Consider the following 25,957-nt stretch of genomic DNA (forward strand, 5'->3'; position numbering starts at 1 on the left):
TTTTTTTTGGTATCTATTTTACTCATTACAATGTAGCAGTACTCTTTTTTTTTTTAAATATGGGTCTGCAGTGTAAAAACTAGAAAATGAACAGTAATAGTATATATAAAGTCTTGCAATTTGAGAGGAGGGATCTGAAAAGATACTATCATATTTCCCATTAAATCACTGGATACAATTTAACTAGTAAATACTGTAGATGCTAGAGAAAGGTAAATCTCCAGCCTCCAGAGTCCTCAAGCTCCAAGGTCTTCTTAGTTCAGATAGGGAAAATTAACTGGCATGCTCTCCTTACGTTAGGGACAGCTGAATTAACTGTTGATTGAACACTGAACACAATGTTGGGGTGAGAAGGGAGGTCTTGAGCCTCAAATTCATCATCTATTTTTTTGAAAGGAAAGAAAGGAAGGAAGGGAAAAAGTTATAAATAAATTAAGAAAAGGAAAAGACAAATTATGAAAGGAAAAGAAAAATTAAGAAAGAACGGAGGAAAAGAGAAATTAAGAGAAAAAGGAAGGAAGGAAGGAAGGAAGGAAGGAAGGAAGGAAGGAAGGAAGGAAGGAAGAAAGGAAGGAAGGAAGGAAAGAAGGAAGGAAGGAAGAAAGAAAGAAAGAAAGAAAGAAAGAAAGAAAGAAAGAAAGAAAGAAAGAAAGAAAGAAAGAAAGAAAGAAAGAAAGAAAGAAAGAAAGAAAGAAAGAAAGAAAGAAAGAAAGAAAGAAAGAAAGAAAGAAAAAGGAAGGAAGGAAGGAAGGAAGGAAAGATAAGTTTCTGTTATGCAACCTGCATAATTTGAGGCCTGCAAAGTGTAGCCCTAGAAATTAATTGACTAGTAAAGAAGCAAGATGAATAAAAGTAAAAGTTTTTTTTTTTCCCTTTCTCTCTGTCCACATCACAGGATTTGCCCTTCCTACCCAATCTGTCCTTCCCTGCCCATGGCACCCCCTCCCTTGCTGCACTTCCCTACACAGCCTATCAAGTAATAAAACGCTGCATAGATTTAGATTTTTATGAAGGTAATAATACCCATTGCAATTTTTCAAAAAATGATAACGAATGATTATTCTCATGGTTTTTTCTTTGTCTCTTTTTAGAATCTTTATACGGAAAACTCTTGAGACCGAAAAAAGTCTACATCACACAGCTACTTAATTGAAAAGGTGGGATTTGGGAAGTTTTTAATTCTGGGCGTGGAGGGGAGCCCTATCATTTTATGAAAAAGAAAATCATCTTTGCGGATGAAAATTTCTTGGGATGCAGATCTATTTCTCACGCAAGTGCAATTTAATTAAATCCATGATAAAGGCGAGGCACCGCGGAGGATTCTGGGAACGTGAATACAAAAAAAAAAAGGACAGTCCTCGTCCTTGAAAATTTTACCTTCTCTTGGGGTAATGAAACAATAATCACACAGAAAACTGAATACAAGAGAGACGCAAAGTGATTTCCTGGGGAAGGGCACATATTCCTTCTCTCCGGGCTGTTCACGTATGCAGCAATCGGATCAATACAATTATCTACATTTGGGTGTCCCCAAGTTGCATCTCCTGGAGACTATATCTAAAGGACCAATCAGCAAACTCCAGATCATTCCGCCCAAGACTGCAGACCACCGAACCGACCAATGAAAAATAAAAATCTTTTTGTCCCGCAGCCGACATTGCGGGTTTAAGTGAGAAGGGAGAGGGCGGGGCGTCTTTTGTCACCCAGACCAATGAGCGAACGCGCCCGAGTGGCCCGTTTCCTACCCCCGCCCTTGCCATCCCTGGCTGAGGAAAGTTTCAGTCGGGCTGGTTGGGGCTGGTAGCGGAGAGGAGCGGCCATGGCTGTCGGTTGGCGAGTTTGGTGCGTGCCGGCGGTGGCGGCGCTGGCGTTGGCGCTGCTCTTCGTGGCTTGCCGCTTCCCCTCTGCCTCTGCCTTCCGCAGAAAGGAGGTGAGCTGCGGCCGATGGTTGGCTCGCTTGCGCCAGCGGGGGCGGCTCCGCAGCCTGCAGTGGTCGGGGGTGCTACTGTTCTCTGGGAGGGTGACGCAGAAAGGGGGCTCGGGAGGCCTGAGGGTGCGGCCTCGGGCCCCTCCCCTGGTGCTGTCGGCCGCGACGGGGCAGGGCGGTGGGGGGCGCTATGTCCCTGGGGTTGGAGGGGGACGGTCTGATTCGAAAGAGCGGAGGGGGCTGCCACCCCCCCCCCCAACTGTCTCCCTTGTTGGAGGCGCGTCCTTTTGGTTAAGCTCCAGTATGCTTTTCACGTCCCGAAGTTTTGGCCTAGACGATCTCCAGGGTTGCTTGAATCAATAAGCCTGTCTACGTTGGTGGTGGGCCCCTGACCCCAAACTCCTAGTCTTGGAACAGACTGGCTGGGCCTCGGTTGTCTTGACTATGGGGGCAACGCCACACCCAAGAGAGATCTAGAATAGGGCCTTAGCAATCTTTGCGATGACAGGCCTGCCCGCCTTATCCATTGAGCAGCCCCCTCCCTCACCCCACAGGTAATTTTGTAGCATTTCGCTTCGAAATATCTGTTACTTGACTTGTAACGTTTTGTAAACTCGATGGGCACTAAATCCTCCGGGCTATTTTCCAGTGCTTTGCCTTAAGAGAAATACGTTCTGCTATGCTTTTGTCAACATTTTAAGGATTCTGCTATTTTGAAATTACATGTCATTAGGGATACATGTTACTGTGACTGTTGAAATGTAATTATTCAGGATGCTCTACAGAGAAGCAATCTAAGGACCCCCTGAAGCCATCTTATCTGTGTGTTTTACTAGCGTCATTTTGCAGATGGCCTAGACAGATTGATGAACTTGCCCAAGGTGACTTGGGAAGCTAGTAGATGACGTAGTAGAGATATAACCCCAGGCCTCAACCTTCCAATTCAGCATTTTTTCCACTTCACTGCTACATCTCTCTCTCTGTGTGACAATTATTGGACTGTTTTTGAAAAGTCAGAGATTTTGCAGCTCTTTCATTTTGTAAGCTAACATTTTAGTCCTTTTCTCACCAGGCCCTGGGCATTTTCTCTGGCTCTCTCCCATCCCTGGAATAATCTCCCTTCTCCTCTCTACCTACTGGCTCCTCTGGCTTTGTTTAAAGGCTCAATTAAAATCTAGTCTTCAGAAAACCTTTCCCAACCGATCACGATTCTAATGCTTTTTCTCTTAATTATTTCCTATTGATCTTGTATGTAGCTTCATAGAGCATATTTATTTGCTTGTAGTCTTCCAAATTAGAATGTAAACTGCCTTTTGCCTCTTTTGTATCCCCAGCACTTAGAACATACAGTGCTTGGTACAGAATAGTCACTTAATAGATGTTTATTGACTGACAGGTGTACTTTAAGTTTCACAACCCAAGTGAGATTTTTTTTTCATCTGCATATTACTTGATGTGATAGTTGATTAAAGATATTTGAACTTGGGTTCGGTATGCTTCCTAGCCTACCATCAATCAATTCCTCACAGAAGAGCAGAGCTTTTGCTCCTTAAAGTCTTCTGTACCTCCCCTTTCCCACCATTTTACTATTCCCTGAACAGAGGTGAGAAAATTGTTTTATTCTGTAGTCCTATTGAATTTCTAAATGAAATTCTCTTGTATTTTGGCAGTCAAACAACACTGTCTCTTTCTAATTACTATGAGATCCTTAGCTATTAAAAGAAACCCACCAAAGCAACATTAGTTAAATGAGAATTAAAGAGTACCCTGTATAAAACTAACCAATAGGTTTGTCCTAGAAATATGTTCTATAATATTTTAAAACTTGTGGGAGCTTTTTACCTTTTCATTTAATCAATATAATTGTCATCTAGTATATTAAAACAGCTCTATTAATGGAGAAATTATAGTTCATGGTTACTTACATTTCTTATATTATCTTAAGCTTTACAAAGCACCTTCTGGTCTATAACTTGGGCAATGTAAGCATTATGATCCCTTTTTTCAGATAAGGTTACCAAAGCTGAGAGAGGTAAGTATAATTACCTTTGAAATAATTTCTCACTAAACCAAAATGGCAGTCTTGAGAATTTTTTTATTTTGGTAGAAAACTTAAGAACTAAGTCAATAATATGAATATTTACCTCTTCCCCATGTATCATATACCACTACCTCTTTTACCTCTAGTCATTATTTGTTTCAGAATTGAAGGCACCAACAATTTGAATTTTGTGGAAAAATGATTGCCTTCTGTTTTGTAGATGGTGTTGTCAGAAAAGGTTAGTCAGCTGATGGACTGGACCAGCAAGAGAGCAGTGATAAGAATGAATGGAGATAAATTCCGTCGTTTTGTCAAGGGATCGCCAAAAAACTACTCTGTGATTGTGATGTTCACTGCTCTTGAACCACATCGACAATGTCTGGTGTGCCGGTATGAACTTTCAACTCTAGTTGGATGTCATTTGGAGATCATTTTTAAAAAATCAAAACACTAGGAGCAGCTGGGTGGCTCACTGAATTGAAAGCCAGGCTTAGAGGTGGGAGCCCCTGGGTTCAAATCTGGTCTCAGATACTTCCTAGCTATGTGACCTTGGGCAAGTCACTTAACCCCCCCCCCCCCGCCCACTGCCTAGCCCTTACCTCTCTTTTGCCTTGGAACCAATACACAGTAATGAATCTAAAATAGAAGGTAAGGGCTTAAAAAAAATCAGAACACAAAAGTATTTACCATTCCCACCCACTATAAGAACCATTCTGGCTCCATGGTTACACTGATATTTCCTATCAGACAGAATAAGTTGATATTCTTTATTGGAGGATGAGCGAGACCTTACAAGGACTTGAGATTTTTTATCATTTACACACAGATATTATTTATTCAACTTTCCCTTTAATTATAGTCCTGCTTCTTTCCTTTATATAATAGGAGAAGAGACAATGGAGTGAAGCAGAACAGTCACTGCATTAGGAGTTGAAAGGCTTAAATTTTTTCTTTATTGCTTATATAACCATAGACAGGTCACTTGATTTCCCTGAGTCTCCATTTCATACATAAAAGAAGAGGGCTGGGCCACTAAAATCCCTTGTAGCTTTAGAACCTATGATCCTACCAATACCTATATTAATAATATTAGCCATTTTTTACATAGCACTCTTAAGCATTGTGAAGCCCAATACAAATCATGTTTCATTTCATTCATAAACCAACCCTGTGAGGTGGATGCTATTGGTAGCCCCATTTTACAGATTAGGAAACAGGCTGAGAGATGAAAGGCCCAAGGCCATATGACTACTGCAGAGCTAAGGCAAGGTATAGACTTCCTTTTTTCCACTATAGTCTCATAGCTGCCCCATGATGATGCTTCCAAAGTTTTAATTTAGTCACGATTTTCCTTTTTTTTTTTAGTCACTGTTTTCCTTGCATGTGAAATGACTTTTAGTATAGATTTTGGTATTCTCTGATAGATAAGTTTATAAATACTAAAGAAGACTATAAACCTAACTATGTAGCTTGCCTCTTTGGGATGGATTTATTTATTCAATAAAATAATGAATAGTGCTGCCTCAGCTGCTCTTTTTTTTAACCCTTACTTTCTATCCTACTAACAACTTTAAGACAGAAGGGCAAGGTCTAGGCAAAAGAAGTTAAATGACTTGCCCAGGGTCACACAGCTAGGAAGTGTGTAAGGCAGGATTTGAACCCATGTTCTTTCAACTCTGGACCTAGTGTCCTATCTACTGTGCCACCTAGCTGCTCCTCCTCAGCTGCTTTCTCATGCTGTAAAAATTAAATTAGTTTCTAGTAATAAAAGTAGCATATTTTAAGAGGTTTATTAAGATTATTAGAAATCAAGGATACAAAATAATAAACCACATGCCTAGGGCTGATTAGCCCATTCACAGCTTACTTATTACATGTTGCAATGTCCGAGTAGAGGAAGAGAGAGAGCCAAAGTAGGTGTTACAGCCAGTCTAGATACAAACTGTGACCTCGTCCAGGTGGGGACTCGGGTGAGATTATAGGGAATTCTGGGAAGTACCAAGGATCTCTGGGGATTGAAGTCTGGGGTTCAAATCTCCATTTTACAATGCCATCCCTATGATTTGCAGTTGAGATTATCATATCCTCAGGGCAATGACAGTACCTTGCTCAGAATCCAACTTGTATCATTTAGAAACAGGTTTTCTTCCCCTTCATTATGGTCCCCCATTGAAAAGCCTCCTCTGTTCTTGTTTCTATGTACGTGGGTTGTTTGTTTTTCTAATTGTTGGTAAATCCAGTCATTTAAAAATTTTTATTTTCACCTATGTTTTTCTCTAGGCAAGCTGATGAAGAATTCCATATTTTGGCCAACTCCTGGAGATACTCGAATGCTTTTACCAACAAGATATTTTTCGCTATGGTAGATTTCGATGATGGGTCAGATGTATTTCAGATGGTAAGATCTTTTTATTGAATCAGTGGGTAACATCTAGGAGAATGGTGTTAGAATGTCAAAACCTTTAAGCTTCTTCTTCCTTTTTTTGTTGTTGCAATTTTTAGTGGGTTTTTTAGTGTTTTCTTTTCCTCCTAATTGTGATGTTTCTTTTTGTTTTTTTCTTTGCTTTCTTTTCACATCAGCTAAACATGAATTCGGCTCCAACTTTCATGAACTTCCCTGCTAAAGGAAAGCCAAAACAGAGTGATACATATGAATTACAAGTGCGGGGTTTTTCAGCTGAGCAGATTGCCCGATGGATAGCCGACAGAACTGATGTCAACGTGAGTTTGCTCAATTTAGAGGAAAATCTGTCTTCAGATAACTAAGATATTTCGCCTTTCCCCATCCTTCTGATTCACAGTCATTAACTTGAGCTGTTTTTTCTCCTCCTCGACTCTACCCCCCAAATCCCAAAACCTAGTAAGGCTGACTTACCTTTATCTATAAAATGATAATGACACAGTTACCTGGAGCAGAGAACTAAGTGAGAGTACATCCTGTTCAGTTTCATTTACCACTTGAACTGACCTTATAAAGTCTTCAATTTAGAAAACCTCATGTTATCTAGAGAGGATCACTTCCTCGATTAGATAGCTATCCTAAATGGTAATGGAGTACATGACATCCCATTTTATTATATAATATTCCTTGAAATCAAACTGCAGTGCTTTCTAGGTGGTTACTATGCTAATCTTAGGTATTCCTTCATTTCTAATTACTTGGCCATAGTAGATTTTTTTTCCTTCCCTCTTTTCTTAGATTCGAATAATTCGACCTGCAAATTATGCTGGCCCCCTGATGTTGGGATTGCTCTTGGCTGTTATTGGTGGTCTTGTGTATCTTCGAAGGAGCAATCTAGATTTTCTTTTTAACAAAACTGGATGGGCTTTTGCAGCTTTGGTAAGTGATTTTTAAAAATCAGAGTTTTTTTCTTTGAATAAAGTTCAAAATGCTATCTCTTTAGCCAAGTTTATGCTTAGTACAGGACTTTTTGCAACACTGTTTCAAGGGAATCTTTGGTGAAGAAAAGGGTTTTTTGATAGTTATTTTTTTTCTAGCCTAAACTCAGTCCAAGTGACTTCTTGCCATAAAATTAAAATGTGTCAGCTCATGTTACATTTTCTACTTGGAAACAAATTGTTATTTTTTTATCTCTGAAAAAAAATGATTTCTATTTAGTAAAGGTTTTCTAACTGGCCAGCTTGAAGCTTTTTCAGACAAATAGCTTAATCATGATCACTACTTCACATATAATAGGTGCTTAAAAATGATTATGGATTGTTTGATTGGGGGAAATTGTTGCCTGGTTTTTAGTCAATGTAATTTTGTCTTGATATACTTATGAACATCAAAACATTTAAAATGAGCTTTGATGTTTGAAGATAGAAATTGGTTCCTGTTATATCAAAAAAGAGATGAGGTTACCCCACATCGCTCATCTATCAGGTATCCAAGTATGCTAAGTACAAAGGCTTTACCATTTTCCTCCCCTATTTTGAGGGTGCTTTTAAAAAAATAAAATCATTTTTTATCTTTCTTCCTTTCTTTTTTTTTTAAGTGTTTCGTGCTTGCAATGACGTCCGGGCAGATGTGGAACCACATAAGAGGACCACCGTATGCTCATAAGAATCCCCATACGGGACAGGTGGTAAGGAAGAGCCAGGATTCCTTTAAATCACAGGCTTAGATTGATGCTGATCTGTCTAGTATATGAAAGAGGTCCAGTAGTCTTCTTGGTCCCAAATTTTCAATCTACCACGGCTTCATACCTTGAAAGTAGAAATTGCTGTGCTCTTCACATACAAATTTAAAATGTTGTCAATGACTCCGAAATACATTATCTTTAGTTCCTGAAGAATAGGATTTCATTTTCATATAGAATCAAGGCCCTGCGACATTTGAGAGAATACTATCTATTTCCCCCTTTGTTGAGTTATACAGGTTTTTAAAAAAACTAAACTCATTTCCATGGTGAACATTTAAATGGCTCAGATGATTGAGTCCCATGAATAGTTGCTGGCTTATAGCAAATTGCTAGATTATTCCATTTCAAGCAAAGCCGGTCTTTCATCCTGAATGAATTTAATTGTGACCTACCTAGAATGAGCACTATCTATCACTGGCCATGGAGGAATTTGTAGTGAGAAAACCCAATTTGATGACTTTGGGCAAGTCTCTTACCCTCTCAAAGTACCTTTATTTCCTTAGTAAAAAGGGGCTAAGAATCCACATCCTGTCAGTTTCACTGTTCATTCTAGGGGTTGTGAGGCAAAAGAACATTGGGTTTGGAGCCCCGGGACCTAAGTTTGAATCCTGCCACCAATTGGACAGTGGGAATTGTTTGAGTAATCTCATAGCTTCCTTATGTGCACAATCAGGGGACTGACTTCCAATCCAGCTACCAAATGAGATACTAAGCATGACACTACTCTGTGATCCTGTAAAAGACTGTGCACAAGGATGAGAATTTAGGTAATGGGTAATCAACAGTCCTCGTGTGATTCATATCTAAATGGCACTACTATATATCTTTCCAGATGCACAGGTAGGTTGTTCAATCAATTAATTTAATATGAAAAACTCAGTTAATAATTGAGCACTTTGGTGAATTCAACATACAGAATAAGACATACATTTTTGGACAGCTACAACATGGCAATTTGTTTTGCTTCAAGGTGTTTATTTTTTACAAAGGTTTTCATTTTTTCATTTGGAGTTGGGAGAAGATAAAATAAATCATTGATAATTGGGGGGAAATAATTGGACACTCACTGAAAAATGAGTTCTTCAACCATTACCTAATAAGTTACATTTGTTTGGGTGAACTCAGTGTTTGAAATCCAAGCTTTTCTTTATCATTATTACCCCTATTGAAGAATGAATGAAAAAACATTGATTAAACACTTACTGTATGCCCACCCCTGTGCTAAAAAAGAATTAGAGATACTAAAAGGGAAAGAGAGAAAGTCCTTGCTCTCAACCATCTTCTGCACTTATGAAGGGTGACAATACAGAAATGAACAAAAATTCAACTACAGGGAGATGGAAAGAAAGGTCTGGAAGTCCTAAGGGGGAGGGGGTGATGGTGATGGCAAAGCCCGGGGATTCTCTGGTCAGATAATGATGCCAGGAAATCTGTCTCCTCCACAACGTCACCACCACTTTCCTACACTATTGCAGTAGTCCCCTAATAGGCCTTCCTGCCTTCATGCAGTCCCTGCCTATCTTATCTTCAGGTCATGTCATTCCACTGCCTCATATTCTTCAGTGTGTCCCTATGCTGCCTACCAAGAAAAGATGGTTCAAAAACTCATTGTCCACATATATAAAAAGCCTTTGCCTAGCATATGAAGGCCAGCAATGATTTGGTCCCATGCTACCCTTCCATTCTACTTTCTGGCAGCCAAACTGGACTATTCCCCACCTTCCACATACACCATTCTTTTTCCCACCTCCTTGCCTTTGCTCATGCTATTTTCTACATCTGCAAAGTCCTTTTACTTCCTTGTTTTGTGAATTTCAATTCTTTAATACCCAATTCAAATGCCATCCCCGGAAATGCTTATACCAGTTCATCTATCTAGACAATATTACGGGAGATCTGTGTGTCCTTCTCCCCTCCACCCCCCACCAGACTTAAGTTCCCTGCAGACAGGGACTGGGTGTTAGCCAAACTTTGTATGTGTTTTGTCCAGCTCTTAATATAGTGCTTTGTGCCCAGGAGGCCCTCAATAAATATTTACAAATAAAATCGAAGTATCTGTGTCAGAAGGAACCTCAAGCCTTTTAGGCTAACCTTTGACCTGGGAAACGAGCAAATTATCATCTAGCCTCTTTTGGATGGAGAACTCCCATGACAAGGAATCCACTCATTCTAGAAGCAGCCCATTCTAGTTCAGGCTAGCTCTAATTGTTGGGAAATGCTTTTCCTTCCTTAATCCTAACTTGGCCTCTCAACAGCTTTGTTGAGTTGATCCTCATTCTGCTCCCTGAGAAAGAGCAGAACAAGAGACATCATCTAAGTCTGTCCTTCCAGTAGCCAATGTGAGCCCTGACATCTGTCTTCCCTGCCCTTATCTCTCCTCCAAGCTAAACCATCCTCAGTCCTTGCAAGTGTTCTTCCTGTCTGAGTCATTGCCTGGGCCAGGGATGGATGAAAATTGAAGTCCCGTTATTATTAGGATTGTGAATTAGAATATTATTTTGAGAATTTACCCATATCCTTTGAGATGATTTGGAGATAACATGGGTGTGCTTTAGACAAAAATCCTACTGCCTCTTACCCATGTAATCTCTCGTGGGCAAAGGGGCAGAATAGGCCAACTATGCCAATCTGTTCATTTGACAAAAATGTATTGATAACCAGTTTTGTGGCTCTGCTCTCTTTTGTAATCCGGGTTCTTCTCTTTCCCTGCAATCTCCTCCATTCCTCAGATGTCTGGGCTCTATTTTGAGAAACATTGTTTTGACTTGTTGTGTTCACTGGAAACACTGTGGGTAAGAAGTACTTGGCAGCTTTCTACTTTTTAAAAAAGTAGCAATATAGTAATATAGCAACAAAGTAGAAACGAAGAAATAGAAAATTTTCTTTTTTCCCCAGTACTTGGAATGTGCCCTACATGTTTTCATGGATAATAATATATGCTTTATCTAAATCTTCCTAAAAATTCAAAGCCATGAAAAATTCAAATTTAATTAATATGGTTTTTCAAATTCTGTGAAATGATTATAAAATATAGCAAAAACCACTAGGTATAACTAGGATGCAGTATTCTCTAACTACTGGGGGGGGGTTCCCCTTTTACAGTTAAGGCTTTCTTAGCTGTGACCCTATAGTTATAGAATTTTCCCCATCTACTTAATGAAATCTGTTTGGTCACTACCATAAACTTCCTGATGGCCTAAAGTGGTTCTTAATGTCCCCAATGGAATTTCCCCATTCTTTTCTTGTTACTATAAAGTTATTTCAGACTTCCCTAAGGGCATCGCCATTCTTTATATCTTGGAGGTTCACAGCCTCGGTCATCCCTGACTTGTCCCTCTGCTTCACTTCACATGTCCTATTGCTCGGTCATGGTCAAGTCTTTGTGACTCCATGGAACACAGGCATCCATGGGATTTTCTTTCTTTTTTTTTTAAACCCTCACCTTCCATCTTGGAGTCAATACTGTGTATTGGCTCCAAGGCAGAAGAGTGGTAAGGGCTAGGCAATGGGGGTCAAGTGACTTGCCCAGGGTCACACAGCTGGGAAAGAAGGCTGAGGCCAGATTTGAACCCAGGACCTCCCCTCTCTGGACCTGCCTCTCATTCCACTGAGCCAACCAGCTGCCCCTCATGGGGTTTTCTTGGTAAGGATACTGGAATGGTTTTTCATTTCCTTCTCCATTGGATCCTTTTGTCAGGCAGTCAGAGATGAAGTGTCTTGCCCAGAGTCATGCAGCTAGGCAAAGGGTAGGAAGTGTCTGAAGCTGGATTTGAATTCAGGTCTTCCTGCCTCCAGGCCCAGCTCTCTGTCCAGTGAACTTCCCAACTGCCTTCCCACATAGCCTATCACTGGCCAAATCTTATTTTTTCTGCCCTGCAGTGTCTCTTGCATCTGTGCCTGTCTCTTTGCTCACCAGCTGTCAGCACCACTCTACTTTAGGCTCCTTATCACTTCTCATCTCTTAAACTACTGCCTCAGCCTTCTACTTGGTCCCCCTGGCTCTGAAGTCCATCTTCCAACCCTCTGTCAATCTATATTTAATTCTGATTTGTTTTCTTTAAAAAAAAGTCATTTTTCTTAAAACAAAATTTCTTCCTGTTTGTTTCAAAAATTGGTATTTATTGAATAATATAGAATTGATTGTAATGCCAAATGGAGTGTGTAATTTTCCAGAATTGATTATCTGTTTTCGGGAGTGAATTAATATATTGGATGCTCTGGATTTGTATTTTTCGGAATAATTTTGGTGTGTTGTTTCTTGTTTTTGTTTCTTTCCAGAATTATATCCATGGAAGCAGCCAGGCCCAGTTTGTTGCTGAAACACACATTGTCCTTCTGTTTAGTATCCTCCTTGTACTGATTGCCTGGCAGAATCTTTGTTTTCATGTACCCTCAGCATCTCCCTTATTCCCTTTGCTATAGTCTCTCTGCAGATTAATGCTCTTTGGAGCCAAAACCGGATTCTGGTTTTTGCTTTAACCAGTCCGAGCTCTCTGACTTGTATTCATTTGACTCTTTGAATGGTTTGTATGTTGTCCCCCTTTTTAAAACTGCCTTTCAGAAGAAACTCATCCCCTTGCCTATAGCTTGAGACAGTGACTACATCAGGAGTCTCCCTCCTTTTGTTGTTTAAGCCTTTCCTTCAAAGGAATCTGTCCCTCCGCATTGCTTGTGCTTGAGATGAACCGTCCCACCCTCATACCCACCATCCCAAGCGGTCTGCTGCTGCTGCTGTTTGTCAGCACCAAATAGCTAGGATGATGCAAGGCTTAACAGAGGAGGGTATTTTTAGTTTAGTGAGATGATATTACAGGAAGTGGACATAAAGAGGGCAGGGAACATTCCCAAGGTGCTGGGCCAGGAGCACCTGAGCAGGTTCCAGTGAGCTACGGAATGCCTGCCTTCTCCCCACTCTGAACTTGGACAAGTAAAGGCTTTTCAGCCAAGTGGGCTTTTCTTTGAGGAGCCAGAGTGCCCCCATCCTAGATACTGCAGGGCCCACTATTGAGGAGCAGGCATGATATTCATCTTAGGATCCCCAGTTTTTCCTATGTTAGGTGCATTTGTGCCCCACTTGGTCACCACTGGCCACCACTGATTACTCACCATGCCTTGAAGGGGATTAGAAAAAGTTCATGCTGGAGGAAGGATGTCTGCCAAATTGGAATGGCTTTGAAGTATACCCAGCAACAAATCAAGCCACCACCTAAGGGTCAGCCTTCTAAGTTTAGAGAAGTTTATTACCAGGCTTTGTCCATCAAGTGGGTTTTTTTTCCTTTCTCATACCCCAACAACCTAAGAAAAAACATCTCTCAAAGTATAGAGGAACTATATGACCTGTGTCAATAAAAAGAACAAGGGGGCAGCTGGGTGGCTCAGTGGATTAAGAGCCAGGCCCAGAGATGGGAGGTCCTAGGTTCAGATACTTCCCAGCTGTGTGACCCTGGGCAAGTCACTTAACCCCCATTGCTTAGCCCTTACTGCTCTTCTGCCTTGGAACCAAAACACAATATTGATTCTAAGACAGAAGGTAAGGGTTTTAAATTAAAAAACAAAGTAGAATGAGCAACAGGTTTGAAAAAAAACTCAGGATGTGTCAAGATTTTTTAAATTGACAATCTTTTTTATTTTATTTCATTTTTTCCAATTATATAGAATAACAAATTTTCTCATAAATTTTTCAAAGTTGTATGTTGACTATTGCCTCTTTTTCCCTTCTGGAAGCTGGGAAGCAATTGGATCTGGGTTATCCATGTATTATCATGCAAAAACATTTTCTTATTATTTATTTTTGTGAGTAACTGATAGTTTTTTAATAGATTTTTATTTCATTAAATATTTCCTAATCCCTGTAAACAAAATTTTTTTAACATTCATTTTTTAAAAATTGCTTTCCAAATTGTCTTCCTCTCTCTTTATCCACCCCACCCCTTGAAAATGCAACAATATATCAATTATAAATGTGAAGTCATACAAAACAGACTTCATATTAGCCAGGTCACAACACCCCCCCCAAAAAAAAATCAGACTTAAAAAAAAATAACTCATCATCTTTTAGCCAAAAAAAGACAAACGTATTCCCCAAAAGAATTAAGCAGAACCACTTGATTGCCAGATGACAGCATATAACCCTAGAGTTCTATAATTTATTGATGAAAGGAAAACAATGCTTTTGCTTTCCCACCCATGTATTTAGTACCAAATATCCTGGGCTGTAAAGATGCTCTCCCCCTGGGATTGCAGCTTTTGGCCTTCCCCCAGAATCCATTTGCACCTGATTAATATTTAGATGGATCCTTTTTTTGTTATTTTAAAATTCCTCTCCTTGTTGGACCTCTCTTTTATGCAAGAACCAGGCCCCATCTTGGTTCAAATAACAATTGGGCTCCTCCCTCCTCCTTGAGTCTTTTGACTTTTGATTAGGGATGGATGCTGAGAAAAATGGAAAGCAAGGAAAAGTCCTCTTTTTATCTGCTAGTCCTAGTTCTTTGGTCTCCAACTGGTTGAAGCACTCTAGTCATATATACTTTGGGGGAGGAAATATGCAAGATAAAAAACCTTTAATGCCAGAAGTGTAGCACCAGGTGTTTAAAGGCAGAAAGAAGTCGAGAAGTAAGAAAGAATCTTAGTTTTCCAAATCCTTCCCAGGCAGTAAATGTTTCCTTTAAAATGTGGGCTCTTCTTTGCCTCTTAGATGTCTCCCCCAACCTTATTTTTTTTTAAATCATGCTTGAGGTGAGTACTAATTTCTATGTTAGCTAAGCATAACCCCCCCTCACATGCCACCCTGTGTGAAGCTGACCTTGGATGCCTTTGAATTTCTCCTTAAACAACATGAAAAGATGGTGCTGTTACTCTGGGGATAGTGCTTTTGTGTGAAGCCATCACATCTCACATGGATATCGGAAAGAGAAAGTGTAAGTCTCCTAAAGCATTTGGAAAAGTGGAGTGCCTGACACATAATGGGCTCCTTGAGAAAGGGCTTGATTGAATTGAGGTATAAGCCAAAAATGTTCCCTGCAACTTGTTGTTCTTTCTTTTAAAGGCTGGACTTGCCCTTTGCTTACGAGATCTTTTTGTAAATCAGAAGGTTTTTCTCAGTCACAGTTTGAATGGCATCAACACCATTCTAGCAGAATTAATCCAAGTAATTCCCATCTTAGCAGCAGGCTGTGTTAATATGTCAGTCGACACTAAGGAATGGGGGTAAGGTTCCCAGGCTTGGCCACAGAAGCCTCTAACTCCTAATGTCCCTGAAGTATCTAGAAGCTGGTCACCATTTACAGCATTCTAAGATGTGACTTAGAGGGATGTTTCGGTTAGGAAATGTATTTAAAGTTAGACTCTGGATGCCAGGAACCCTCCTTACCCTCGAAAGAGGAGCAAGGACTACCCACCCACTGGGCAGAAAATGAGAACCAGACTCTGAAATCTCAGGAAGAAGGTCAGACTTGTAGCCCAAGACTTGTGGGTTGAGAACATGGGGGACAGGAAGTGAGGATTGTTAGAGGAAAGGGAGCTGGAAGGGCACAGCCTCCTGCCTGTAGAAGCCACCTCTCTTTAGACATATTTCCCAGGCCTGTTCTGCCTTCCATAGCATAACCTTAACATTTTTCCCCCACAGGCTGAAGGTACTAACTTGTCTGCTTTCCTTTGTAGTACTGCTATTTATTTTTCCTTCTGAGAGTGTTCCTGAGAGGTGGGGTAGTAAAAAGAGAATTGAATTCAGAGTCAGGAAAGGTCTGGGTTTGAATCCTGGCCTTGATTGCTTCATAGTTGTGTGCTCCAGGGCAAGTCACTTCCTTTCTCTGAATATTGGTTTCTTTTTTTTTAACCCTCACTTTCCATCTTGGAATCAATACTGTGTATTGGCTCCAAGGCAGAAGAGTGGTAAGGGCTAGGCAATGGGGGTCAAGTGACTTGCCCAGAGTCACATAGCTGGGAAATGTCTGAGGTTAGATTTGAACCCAGGACCTCCCATCTCAAGGCCTGGCTCTCAATAATATTATACAAAAGTATAATATGGCTCTGATCCTAGTAGAGAAGTTAGCAACCCAAGGTAACACAGCTTGTAAGTTTCAGAGGCTGTATCTGAACCCAGGTCCTCTTGCTCCCAAGTGCTAGTTTTTACTTTACCATCTTAACTATTTGTCTTCTAGTTCCCTCTTTAAGGAACCATGTTGTTAGGTCTTCACTTTCCCAGAGCAAAGTACATTCATAGATCTGTTATGAATGAACCAATGGATGCATCATATATAATAATGAAGACTTAAAATACCAGTTTACATATCTAGGAAGCAATTTAATGACTAATTCTTTTGTTTAAAAAAAAAAGCAAAAAAGCAGGGCAGTTAGGTGACATAGAGGATAGAGAGCTCTAGGCCTGTAGCTGGAAGGACCTGAGTTCAAATGTACCCTCAGACTCTTCCTAGCTGTGTGACCCTGAACAAGTCAATTAACCCCGGTTGTGTAGCCCATTTTAGAAAAAGCATCCCTTTGCCTTAGAAATCTTATATTCAAAGATACAAGCCCATCCTTTGTATCTTTTAAAATGTAGCAAATTCTGTTGAATGTCATATTAGTCCAAGTCTCAGACTGTAACTATGTTAAAAACAATGCCCTGAAAGAATTTTCCTTTGGCACTTGAATCGAATGAACCCTTTGTTTTTCCAGAGTAGCCCTCCTACAAAAGGGATATTTCTGTTATTCCTAATAAAACTTTTCTAAAATCCCACTGAGGGAGGTGATGCTGCTAAATGGAAATCATTCTTAGGATTGTGGGGAAAGTACTTTGTAAACCATAAAAGGCTGAATACAGGCTAACTTCAGATAGTTAAAAGCCTGCTCAGTAGGAGGAGGAGGAGGAGGAGGAGAAGAAGAAGAAGGAGAAGGAGAAGAAGAAGGAGAAGAAGAAGAAGAAGGAGAAGAAGAAGAAGAAGAAGGAGGAGGAGGAGGAGGAGGAGGAGGAGGAGGAGGAGGCTTCCTCTCGTTTCCTTAGTAAAGGCTGTTCAAATGTCTTGTTTCTGACTGTGTTTAGCCCACAGCCTTTCTAGGAATATATCTCCTAAAGCAGTGGGTCTCAGAGTGTGATCTGGGGACCTCTGGGGTTCCCAGAGGCCTTTTCAAAGGGTCGGTGGGGGTCCAAGCTATTTTCACTGTACTAAGATGTTTTCATTTCTAATACAAAAAAATGCCGAAATATTACAATACACATAAACAAAAGCTCATGGTGGGGATAGGGACTCCTCAGTAATTTTTAGAGGTAAAGGTATTCTGAGACCAAAAAGTTTGAGAACATTATTGTGTATTGGTTCTAAGGCAGAAGAGCATGAAGAGCAAGGCAATGGGGGTTAAGTCACTTGTCCAGAGTCACACAACTAGGAAGTATCTTTGGTCAGATTTGAATCCAGGACCTCCCATCTTTAGGCTTGGCTCTTTTTCCATCAAGCCACTGAGCTGCCCCTCTGCCTCTTCTTATAAGCAAGCTTCAAGTGAAATGCTCTAGCCCATAAGTCTTTCTGTTTGTTGCTTTTGGGGTGATTGGCATTTTGGATTTCATAGAGCTAGTGGTGTGCTTTATGTGTCCCAGCTCTATGGAATCATTTGAAGAACACTGGTGTTAAAAGGGGGGGGGGGGCAGTGTTTCATGGTCACAGTTGTTAAAAATTCAGTTTTTTGTTGGCTTGTTTTCCCAGGTGGGGTTCAGCCTATTTTCTTCCTCCTATTCAATTTTAGATCCAGCTCCTTGTTCATTTAAGTAGTCAATAGCCCATAAACATTTATTAAGTGTCTACTGTGTGCCAGGTGGTGTCCTTCATACTGAAAGAGGACCAAAATTACATCACGATGTTGGGGTCAGTGTACAATGTGTCTGACCATGGCTGATCAGTCCAATATGAGCTTGGAAGGCTCTACCACATACAGATTGGGCACAAAAAGTCCATATGAACATTTGGGATGGAGATGTCTCTGAATTTGCACATCTCATGTTTCTTTTGAACTACCGCTAAGCAATGGGGATACTAATATTTAATTAAAAAAAAATAGGACAGTCCCTGCCCTCAAGGAGCTTACAGTCTAATGGAGTAAGATAAAACATAAAAATCAGGGGGAGGGGAGGCAGGAGGATACCCAGTGTAGAGGTATGATGAAGAAGTCAGTCAAAGAATTCCTCAAGTAGTGCTTTGAGGTGAGAAATGAGATGTTGGAGCTGAGCTCTTCCCTTAGATGGAGATTTGGAGTTCATGCCTAGCCTCCCATCAGAGAGGTAGAGGATAATAAGATTAGAGAGACTTGCCCAGAGTCCCACAACTAAGTCTCTGAGGCAGCATTTGAACCTAGTTTTTCCTGACCATAATAAGTCAGTGATTGCTTTGTCCACTTGGGCACACTCCCTCACTTCACATCCAGGTTTTAAAAAATCACATTAGAAAACCATGAAGATCTGTTGGTATCAAGTGGATTTTTTCATTCTTCTAGAGCCAGATGATTATGATGACCAGTGTCAAACTCTTGCTTTGGAAATTAAAAGAGATTCTTTAATTTGGCTTCTGCCCCTTTTGTGGCTGTAGTTCACCACCCACTGACATAATGCTCTTTTCTCCTTTTTCCCAGTAATGTGTGCTGTTGGCATTGTGCTCGTTGTGGTGTTCTTTAGTTGGATGCTGTCTGTCTTTAAGTCAAAATACCATGGCTATCCCTACAGGTAAGTAAGAAAGATCCTTTTGTGGTTAACTGCTATTACCATCTGGGTATTGATTTCCCCCTTACTTTGTCTTCAAGTGGTTCCAGCTTCTCTTGCTATGTGTGATTATGATTTCTCCCCCTTCTAGAGTCCCCCCCCCCCCAAACATATTCCAGCAGCTACTCCCTTAAGGATCTCTAAATTAAATTAGTATAACATCAAAAAAAGCTTGTTCAGCAGTGTTCATGTCCCATCCACCTCTGGCTGTCGATTTGGTCTATGGTAGAATGGGGAGAGCACCTGTTTCTCAAATGTTAGCCATACAGCCCTTTACACACTCCTGGAAAATCTGTCACTTCCTTGCCTTGCTTGGAGACCTTGGCATCTTTCTCCCCTCATCTCTAATATCCCAAACCCATTTTCCCCTTTGGAGAAAGGATTACTATTCTCTCTTCTTGATCTATATACTTAGGGAAAGAGTTCAACCAGCCCTCCAGGGCTTCTTCCCTCCCTGAATTTTGGTGTGGAAAGAAAAGGAATCATCAAATTTATTAGAAAATCTCTGCCTCTGGTGAGGTTAAGCTTGGGAGAAGGTTGCCATTGAACCCTAAGCCTCTCCTGTTGTTCCTCTCACATCCCCTTCTCTGTATGCAGTGGGGAGGAATGGATTTTACCTTATTACATTCCTATATTATATCTGTAATGACTAATGGATCTATGTGTATATTTCAGTTTCCTGATGAATTAAAAAGAAACAAATCAACGCTGGAACATTAAAGCTTGGAAATTGTATATATTGTGTTGGAACAGTGCAAAGTGTGTATGGTTCATATTACCTCTCTTGAAAAGGATTGAGATTGTGTTAAAAAATTGAACCAAAGAGTGATGTGTAGTGCCTTAATGTTAACAAGAAGTTTGCTTTAAAAGTCCGTGCAGTGTTAGGACAAAATTTCCCTTCTGTTGTTAACCTTCCCGTCCCTGTGAGCTTTACAAAACATTGAACCTCGTGGAATTCAGAGTTTTTTAGATAGAGTATGTTTTGGGAATAAAAGAAAATCTTCTAGTAGCACTACTTCAGTCTAATTTGAGGAATTCTTTTTTGTTCATTTTTAGCCACCTGATAAAATATTTTTCTACTCCAGTATGAAGAGATGTCTTGATCAATCTTTATCTATCCAGCAATTCCAGATAACTACGATAAATGTCCTCTACCCGTTCCCCACCCCTTTCCCCCATGGAATTGATGCTTTGCACATCTGTCTTTTAGGTTGATAAACCAGATGTGCTGTGTTGCCTCCTAAAAACAGAACCCACTCCCCATGTATACAGACCAAGGCTCCCTAATGGATTTTTTTGCCTGGGTCTTTTCTCCTAAAGCACATTGCTATGTAGCTTTAGACATGAAAAAGTCACAAAAAAAAGTCATCTCTGTGGGTGCTAATAAGCAGTCTTATACTTAGAGTTTTCAAGTGAATTCCTTTTCCCTAGTTTTCTGTAATTCAAGAAAGCTCATTTAAAATATGCCAGCTTGATAATAAATTAGTCCAACTTCCTGATTAAAACAATTGTCCTTATTTGAAGTTACTTTGAGGGTTACCATAGTAGCTCACAGAATGAACCTAAACATTTTCCAATTGGGACAAATTTCTTTTAGGCTTTGTCTACTTTGGGACAAAGAGTTTGAAAGATGATTAAATAAAGGTACAATTCTAGGGACTTCAGGGGGGATCCACATGATGAGTAATTGGTATGTGACAGGTAGTACTCGAATGAATATGTTATATAGTGAATTTTTTTCAACTTCAATTACGCTTATTAATTGATGCTAAGCATGACACCTAGTGACTGTCAGTTATCCAATGGTTGGGGTGAACAGGTGGTCAGGCTCTACTGTGCTAAGTTGCTTAATGTATGCTTAACTAATTGGGCTAAAAAATGTTTTGTTGTTAAAAAAAAAATCTCCTGCCCATGGGGCCATACATTGGACATCCAGTTTGTCTTGGTTGCTGCCTCTGTACATAAATGAAGTGCCCTTGAAAATCTATGGTACTTATCTTTTCCCCCTCCTCCTCCTTCCCCAAGTAGAGTATAAGCTCCTTGAGGGCAGGGGCAGTTGGCTTTTTGTGTTGTATTTCCAGCACCTTACACATAGTAGGCACTTCATAAATGTTCGTTGAACTAAATTGAATTCTTTTATTTTCCCCAACCTCTTTAAGTAGAAGATCAAGATAAAAATCGGATATGTTTTGCTCTTTGGCTTTCTTCAATGAATGAAAATAATAGACCAAACAGTTTGAGAATGAACTATTGTAACTGATATGCTTCTACTCCCTATTTAAGTTTCCAGTGTGGTTACTATCTTTCTGTGAGAATTTACCATTAGGTCAAAATCCATATTATCTTCAGCAATGATGAGAAAAGTAAATACAATGATGGGGACGGAGAGAGAGGGATGAAAGAAGGAAAGTGAAGTCCTACCTTTTTGTTTTTATGCTGTGACTGCCAGCTATTGTTTACCTTCCCCAGAGTATATACCATGAGATTCTGTGGCTTTATGTGAATGAGGCCATAGGAGATCACTGTTTGGAAAGAGCCTCCAGGCTTCCGAAGAAAGGTGGCTTTTAAGCCATTGCTTAAGGGGAATGGTTGACCGAGGTGGTCTTATGTAGCTCCATCTTTTATTTGTTACTCCATTGGGTACCTCCATTTGTGGATTCTCTTGTGTCTCCATCAGCTGTTGTTGCTCACGTTGGACCCACTGAATTTATGCTCTGATAACCCAAGAGTGAGATTTGTTATGAAGCTGTCTGGCCGCAAGAAAGTATTAGAATATTACTTGTACAGAGAGACTAGTGTGAGTTATTTTCATTTAGCTCACTTATCGAGCAGCTGTGTAAAGCGTGTGGAGAAAAGAAATAGTGCTGTATTCAAAATTGAACATCTCTTTTATTTGAATTTTGAAACTGACTTCCATCTAAAGTGCCTTAACTAGACTTAACTTAGCTTTTCCATGACCAGTTTACATCTCACTTGTGTTACTTTTAAGTAAAACATCACAGTTACAGAGATAATCATATAACATTTCAATAAACCATTTTACAATCTTAATTGCAGGCTTTTGATGGAGATTTTTAATTTTTAAAAAAGCGAGCAGACAAATTTAAAAGACAAAAATGATTCTAATTTGGATGGTCTGATGGCTTTCTGATTTGGAACCTGAATAATGATGAGCCTGGTAGTTTCAAATATGTTTATCATTTCTTGGCAAACTTTATTTACGTGAGACTGAAAACTCAATTTCAACCTTTTTTTTTTTTTTGAATTTTTACAGCCTATTGGATTACGCAGAATATCTAAGAAAGTAAGTGAGCGGATATCTGAGTGTTTTAGGTTCTGACCTGTTCAAGTAAATATTCGTAGTAGAATCTTGTCTAACAAAGTCAAGAATGGAGAAGATTACCTGAACAGCTTGAGTAAATAACTCACTCTTTTATGATGAATCAGCCCCATGTAGATAGAGTCTTTTGCTTCATGACTGCTTCCACTCTCTATTCTGCTTTGGAGGACTCACAATAGATTGTTGGAATTTACAATTCTTCCCTCAGTATTCCAAGATCATGGTGGATAGGTCTGCTTTTAACAGTGTGAAATTAATAGAATTTTAAAAGTCAATTCTCACAGAAACCATTGCAATGATAGTTACCTGTGTATATGAATCTATATGAATATATACGTGCATATTTATTGTTGTTATTGTTGTTGTAATTACTGTTATCATTATAGTAGGGAGATTGCTGGACTAAGAATGAGGTGATCTGGGTCCCATTTTGGGCTCTGCCATTAACTAGTTGTGTGACCTTTAATGTCTGGGTGTCAGTTTCCTTGTCTGTAAAATGAAGGCTTTGACTTGAAGAAACCCTTTGTGTAGAGGATCAGGACCTGGGTGTAAAATATCAGGAGTTTTAAATAGACCAAAGTCATTTGATGCACCACAACTGGGAAAGAGTTGGAATATTGTCAACTGAAGTTCAGTATAATCCCTCCATGGGCCATTTGCTCCAAGTTTAGAAACTGAAGAGGAGATAACTAGCATTTGAGGAGCCTGGAGTAAAGGAGAGGCTAAACAGAGAGCAATGTAGTGGAAAGTCCCAGTGTAGAGTAGCAAACCCTGGCCGCCTCTCTTGCTGGGGTCTCATTCAAAGTAGTCATCTAAGTTACAGGGATTGTATCGATCACTAAGGGAAGATTGGCCTAGTACAGGGCTTGGCATCTTTTGTGTCTGTATCTGTATAACTAAACTTCTTTGTTTTAGCAAAATGAAGGCAGTGAACTAGGGGATCTAAAGGGTCCCAATCAGCTCACACATTCTCCACTTCCAAGTTCATCAAGTGTTAAGGCTGGAGTTCAGCTTTCAATGAATGTCTCATTTTTTTTTTTTATATTCACGTTTGGCTGTTTAATGAAAGCTATAAGCTACAGGCTTTTCTGCAGCCATTAGATTGCAGAATCAGTATATTGTGAAATACCATAAAAGGATATGAAGAATTCCATATGCCATATATTAGTAAAATGTCCGATACTATGATTTCTTTTTAAAATAAAGTTTGTTTTGCATCAGTAACTTCTCAGTATACTTTAAATCCCATAAAAACCTGCCTTGTAACCACAGAAAACAGTTAAGCAAAATCAGTTGCCTTGGGGACAGCATGTAGTGGCATATGCAGTATTCTGCCTCCTTGGACTCTCTGTGGAAGGAAGGACAGTGTGTTTTATCATTATTCTTTGGAACCCAAATGGGTGGGTACATTGAGTCTGAGATCTGATGCCCTTTAACATTGTTTGCCTTTCTATTATTGTTAATGTGTATATTATTTTCTTGTTCGCCTTTCTTTTGCGTTAATTCATACAGGTCTTCCCATGTTTCTGTGAATTCTTACTATTTGTAATTTCTGATGATCCAATAATCTGTTATATTGTTCAGGCATTTCCTTAATCGATGGGCATCCATGTTGTTCTGGTTTTTCAATCCTTTAATCTAGAGGGAACTCACTTTGGAGCTGTTAGCTCTGTACTATGTGCAACCATGATTCGTGGATGAAATGGTGATATAACCCTTTTCACTGAGTGGTATTCAGCAATGTTCCTGATGTTTCCATTTGGCAAGTTTTTGTATCTGCGATTAGATTCTCTATTTTTGTCCTAGGCTTAGCTATCTCATTCTAAATGAAACATAGTAGAAAGTATAAGTTTAAAGAACAGTAGCATTTTTGAGCTAGAAGAGACCTTGACGTATCTAGTCTAACCTCTTCATTTTACAGATAAGGAAATTAGTCTTTGGAGTAGTGAAGCTAATTAAATTCACACAGCAAATTGGTAGCTCTCTCAGTTCGTTAACTCTTATTTTGGTTTTTCATATGAAAAGTGCCAAACAGATTCACTCTGAACCCCCAAAGCATATGAAGGACAGTAAATAATTCTATTTCTCATGTGGTATTATTAGAAGATTCTCAATACAGCAAGAAAGGCTTTGCACTACGACGGTAGTGAACATGAGACACTGGAAAGACGATATTTAGGAGGTGTGAAATTGGATACTTTCACATCTAGACCAAAAGATCTCACTCCTCAACTTGAATCCCTGAGTAGCCACCCAGGCCAGTGATGGCCAGCTAAATGACTTCTCTAGGGGGTTGGAGAGATGAGTTTTTATAGGTTGGCTCTGCTGGCTGGCTGAGGTAATACTTAAATGTTGTGCTGTCCTCATTTGTTGACCCAATTCATGACGTGCTTCTAGTATATCCTATCAGTTGAGTGGCCCCTGACCAATGAAGGTGGGAGGAGGAGAGAAAATACCTGGGTTAGGGATTCCCTCTTTAGCCAAATTGAATTTTTCAATTTTTCAAGTCATAGCCATGAGTGTTGGACTATGACAAACCCAATACATCCGGCCCCTAGTGGGATCATAGATTTAGATCTGAAAGGCACTTTAGCAGCCAATCTATTCCAATTAATCCCACCCCTATTATACAAATAAAAAAACTTGGTCCAGATAGCTGAAATTCACTTCAATTCCATAAATATTTATAAAGCGCCTATTATGTGCCAGGTACTGTGACTTTTCCAAGGTCACCCAGATAGCAAGGGACAGGGCTGAGATGTAAACCTCTATGTCCTCCCATTCCAAATCTAGTGCTTTTTTAAAAAAAAAATAAAAATATTTTCTTTTATACAAATTTGGTGCTTTAGTCTCCACCACAAACCAAATGTTATACACAATTAAGAACATCATAAAGGTGGTGGGGGCATTTTATAAAGCTAAAAACAAGTCTCAGCCCTGCCACTTTTTACCTGTGTTACCTTGGAGTGGTCACTTCACCCTGAGGAGTGTAGTTTTCCCATCTGTGAAAAGAAGAGGTTGGCTTTGATGACCTCTAAGGTTCCTTCCAGCTCTATGTGTATGGTGCTATCATGTAAGCTCCTTGAGGGCAGGTACTATTTTTCACCTTTTGTCTTTGTATCACTAAGGCCTAGCATAGTGCCTTGCATATAGTAGCTACTTAAAATTGTTTTGCTGAATTGTTTGTAAGTTAATACTACCCAGGATGCACTTAGCAAAGTTCTTGGCACTGTCAAATGGTTCAACCTGAGAAATTGGTCTTATCAATAGAAATGGCACGACAAAGAAGATGGATTTCGGCTGATTTCCCGGCTGCTTCACCCCAAGGACCGTTGGGCCTTTCCATCCGATGTACAGTAGAAACTTCCTATCTATATGTTATCTCCTCCTATTAGAATGTGAGCTTGAGCACAGGAACTGTCTCAACTTTGTAATTGTATCCCCAATACTTAGCGCAGTGCATTGCATATAGTAAGATCTAAATAAATGCGTTTTCATTCATTCATTCACATGCATGTCTGGTGTGAGTGTGGTCGCTTTCACATCTGGGCTGAAGGTTCCTCCAGCTTGTCTATGTAGCCATCCTGGATTCCAGTTCTCCTGGCTCTGAAGTGCAGTCAGTTGGGAGTCCTTCAAGTTGCCGGGGCCAGTGACTGCGAGATGACTGGCTTCACTGGCCTCTTGCAGAGTTGAATTCTGACTACATTACCCCTTGGTTGACACCATTCTTGAGGTGCCATTCAGTTAGGCAGGCCTTAGCCAA

At 39.9% G+C, this 25,957-nt stretch overlaps 1 protein-coding gene across 1 annotated transcript; it reads left to right on the plus strand.

Annotated features, from left to right (window-relative positions):
- Window positions 1–1,430: 1,430 nt before the first annotated feature.
- On the plus strand, window positions 1,431–25,703 carry MAGT1 (magnesium transporter 1). The gene is made up of 10 exons (XM_001372316.5): window positions 1,431–1,930; window positions 4,189–4,358; window positions 6,249–6,366; window positions 6,549–6,689; window positions 7,168–7,308; window positions 7,967–8,056; window positions 12,392–12,455; window positions 14,956–15,030; window positions 18,728–18,818; window positions 19,530–25,703. Exons 1-10 carry the CDS (start codon window positions 1,820–1,822, stop codon window positions 19,543–19,545), a joined length of 1,017 nt encoding a protein of 338 aa, XP_001372353.1. The 5' UTR covers window positions 1,431–1,819; the 3' UTR covers window positions 19,546–25,703.
- Window positions 25,704–25,957: the final 254 nt, after the last annotated feature.

Source organism: Monodelphis domestica, chromosome X (genome assembly GCF_027887165.1).
Source record: "Monodelphis domestica isolate mMonDom1 chromosome X, mMonDom1.pri, whole genome shotgun sequence".
Taxonomy (NCBI): Eukaryota; Metazoa; Chordata; class Mammalia; order Didelphimorphia; family Didelphidae; genus Monodelphis; species Monodelphis domestica.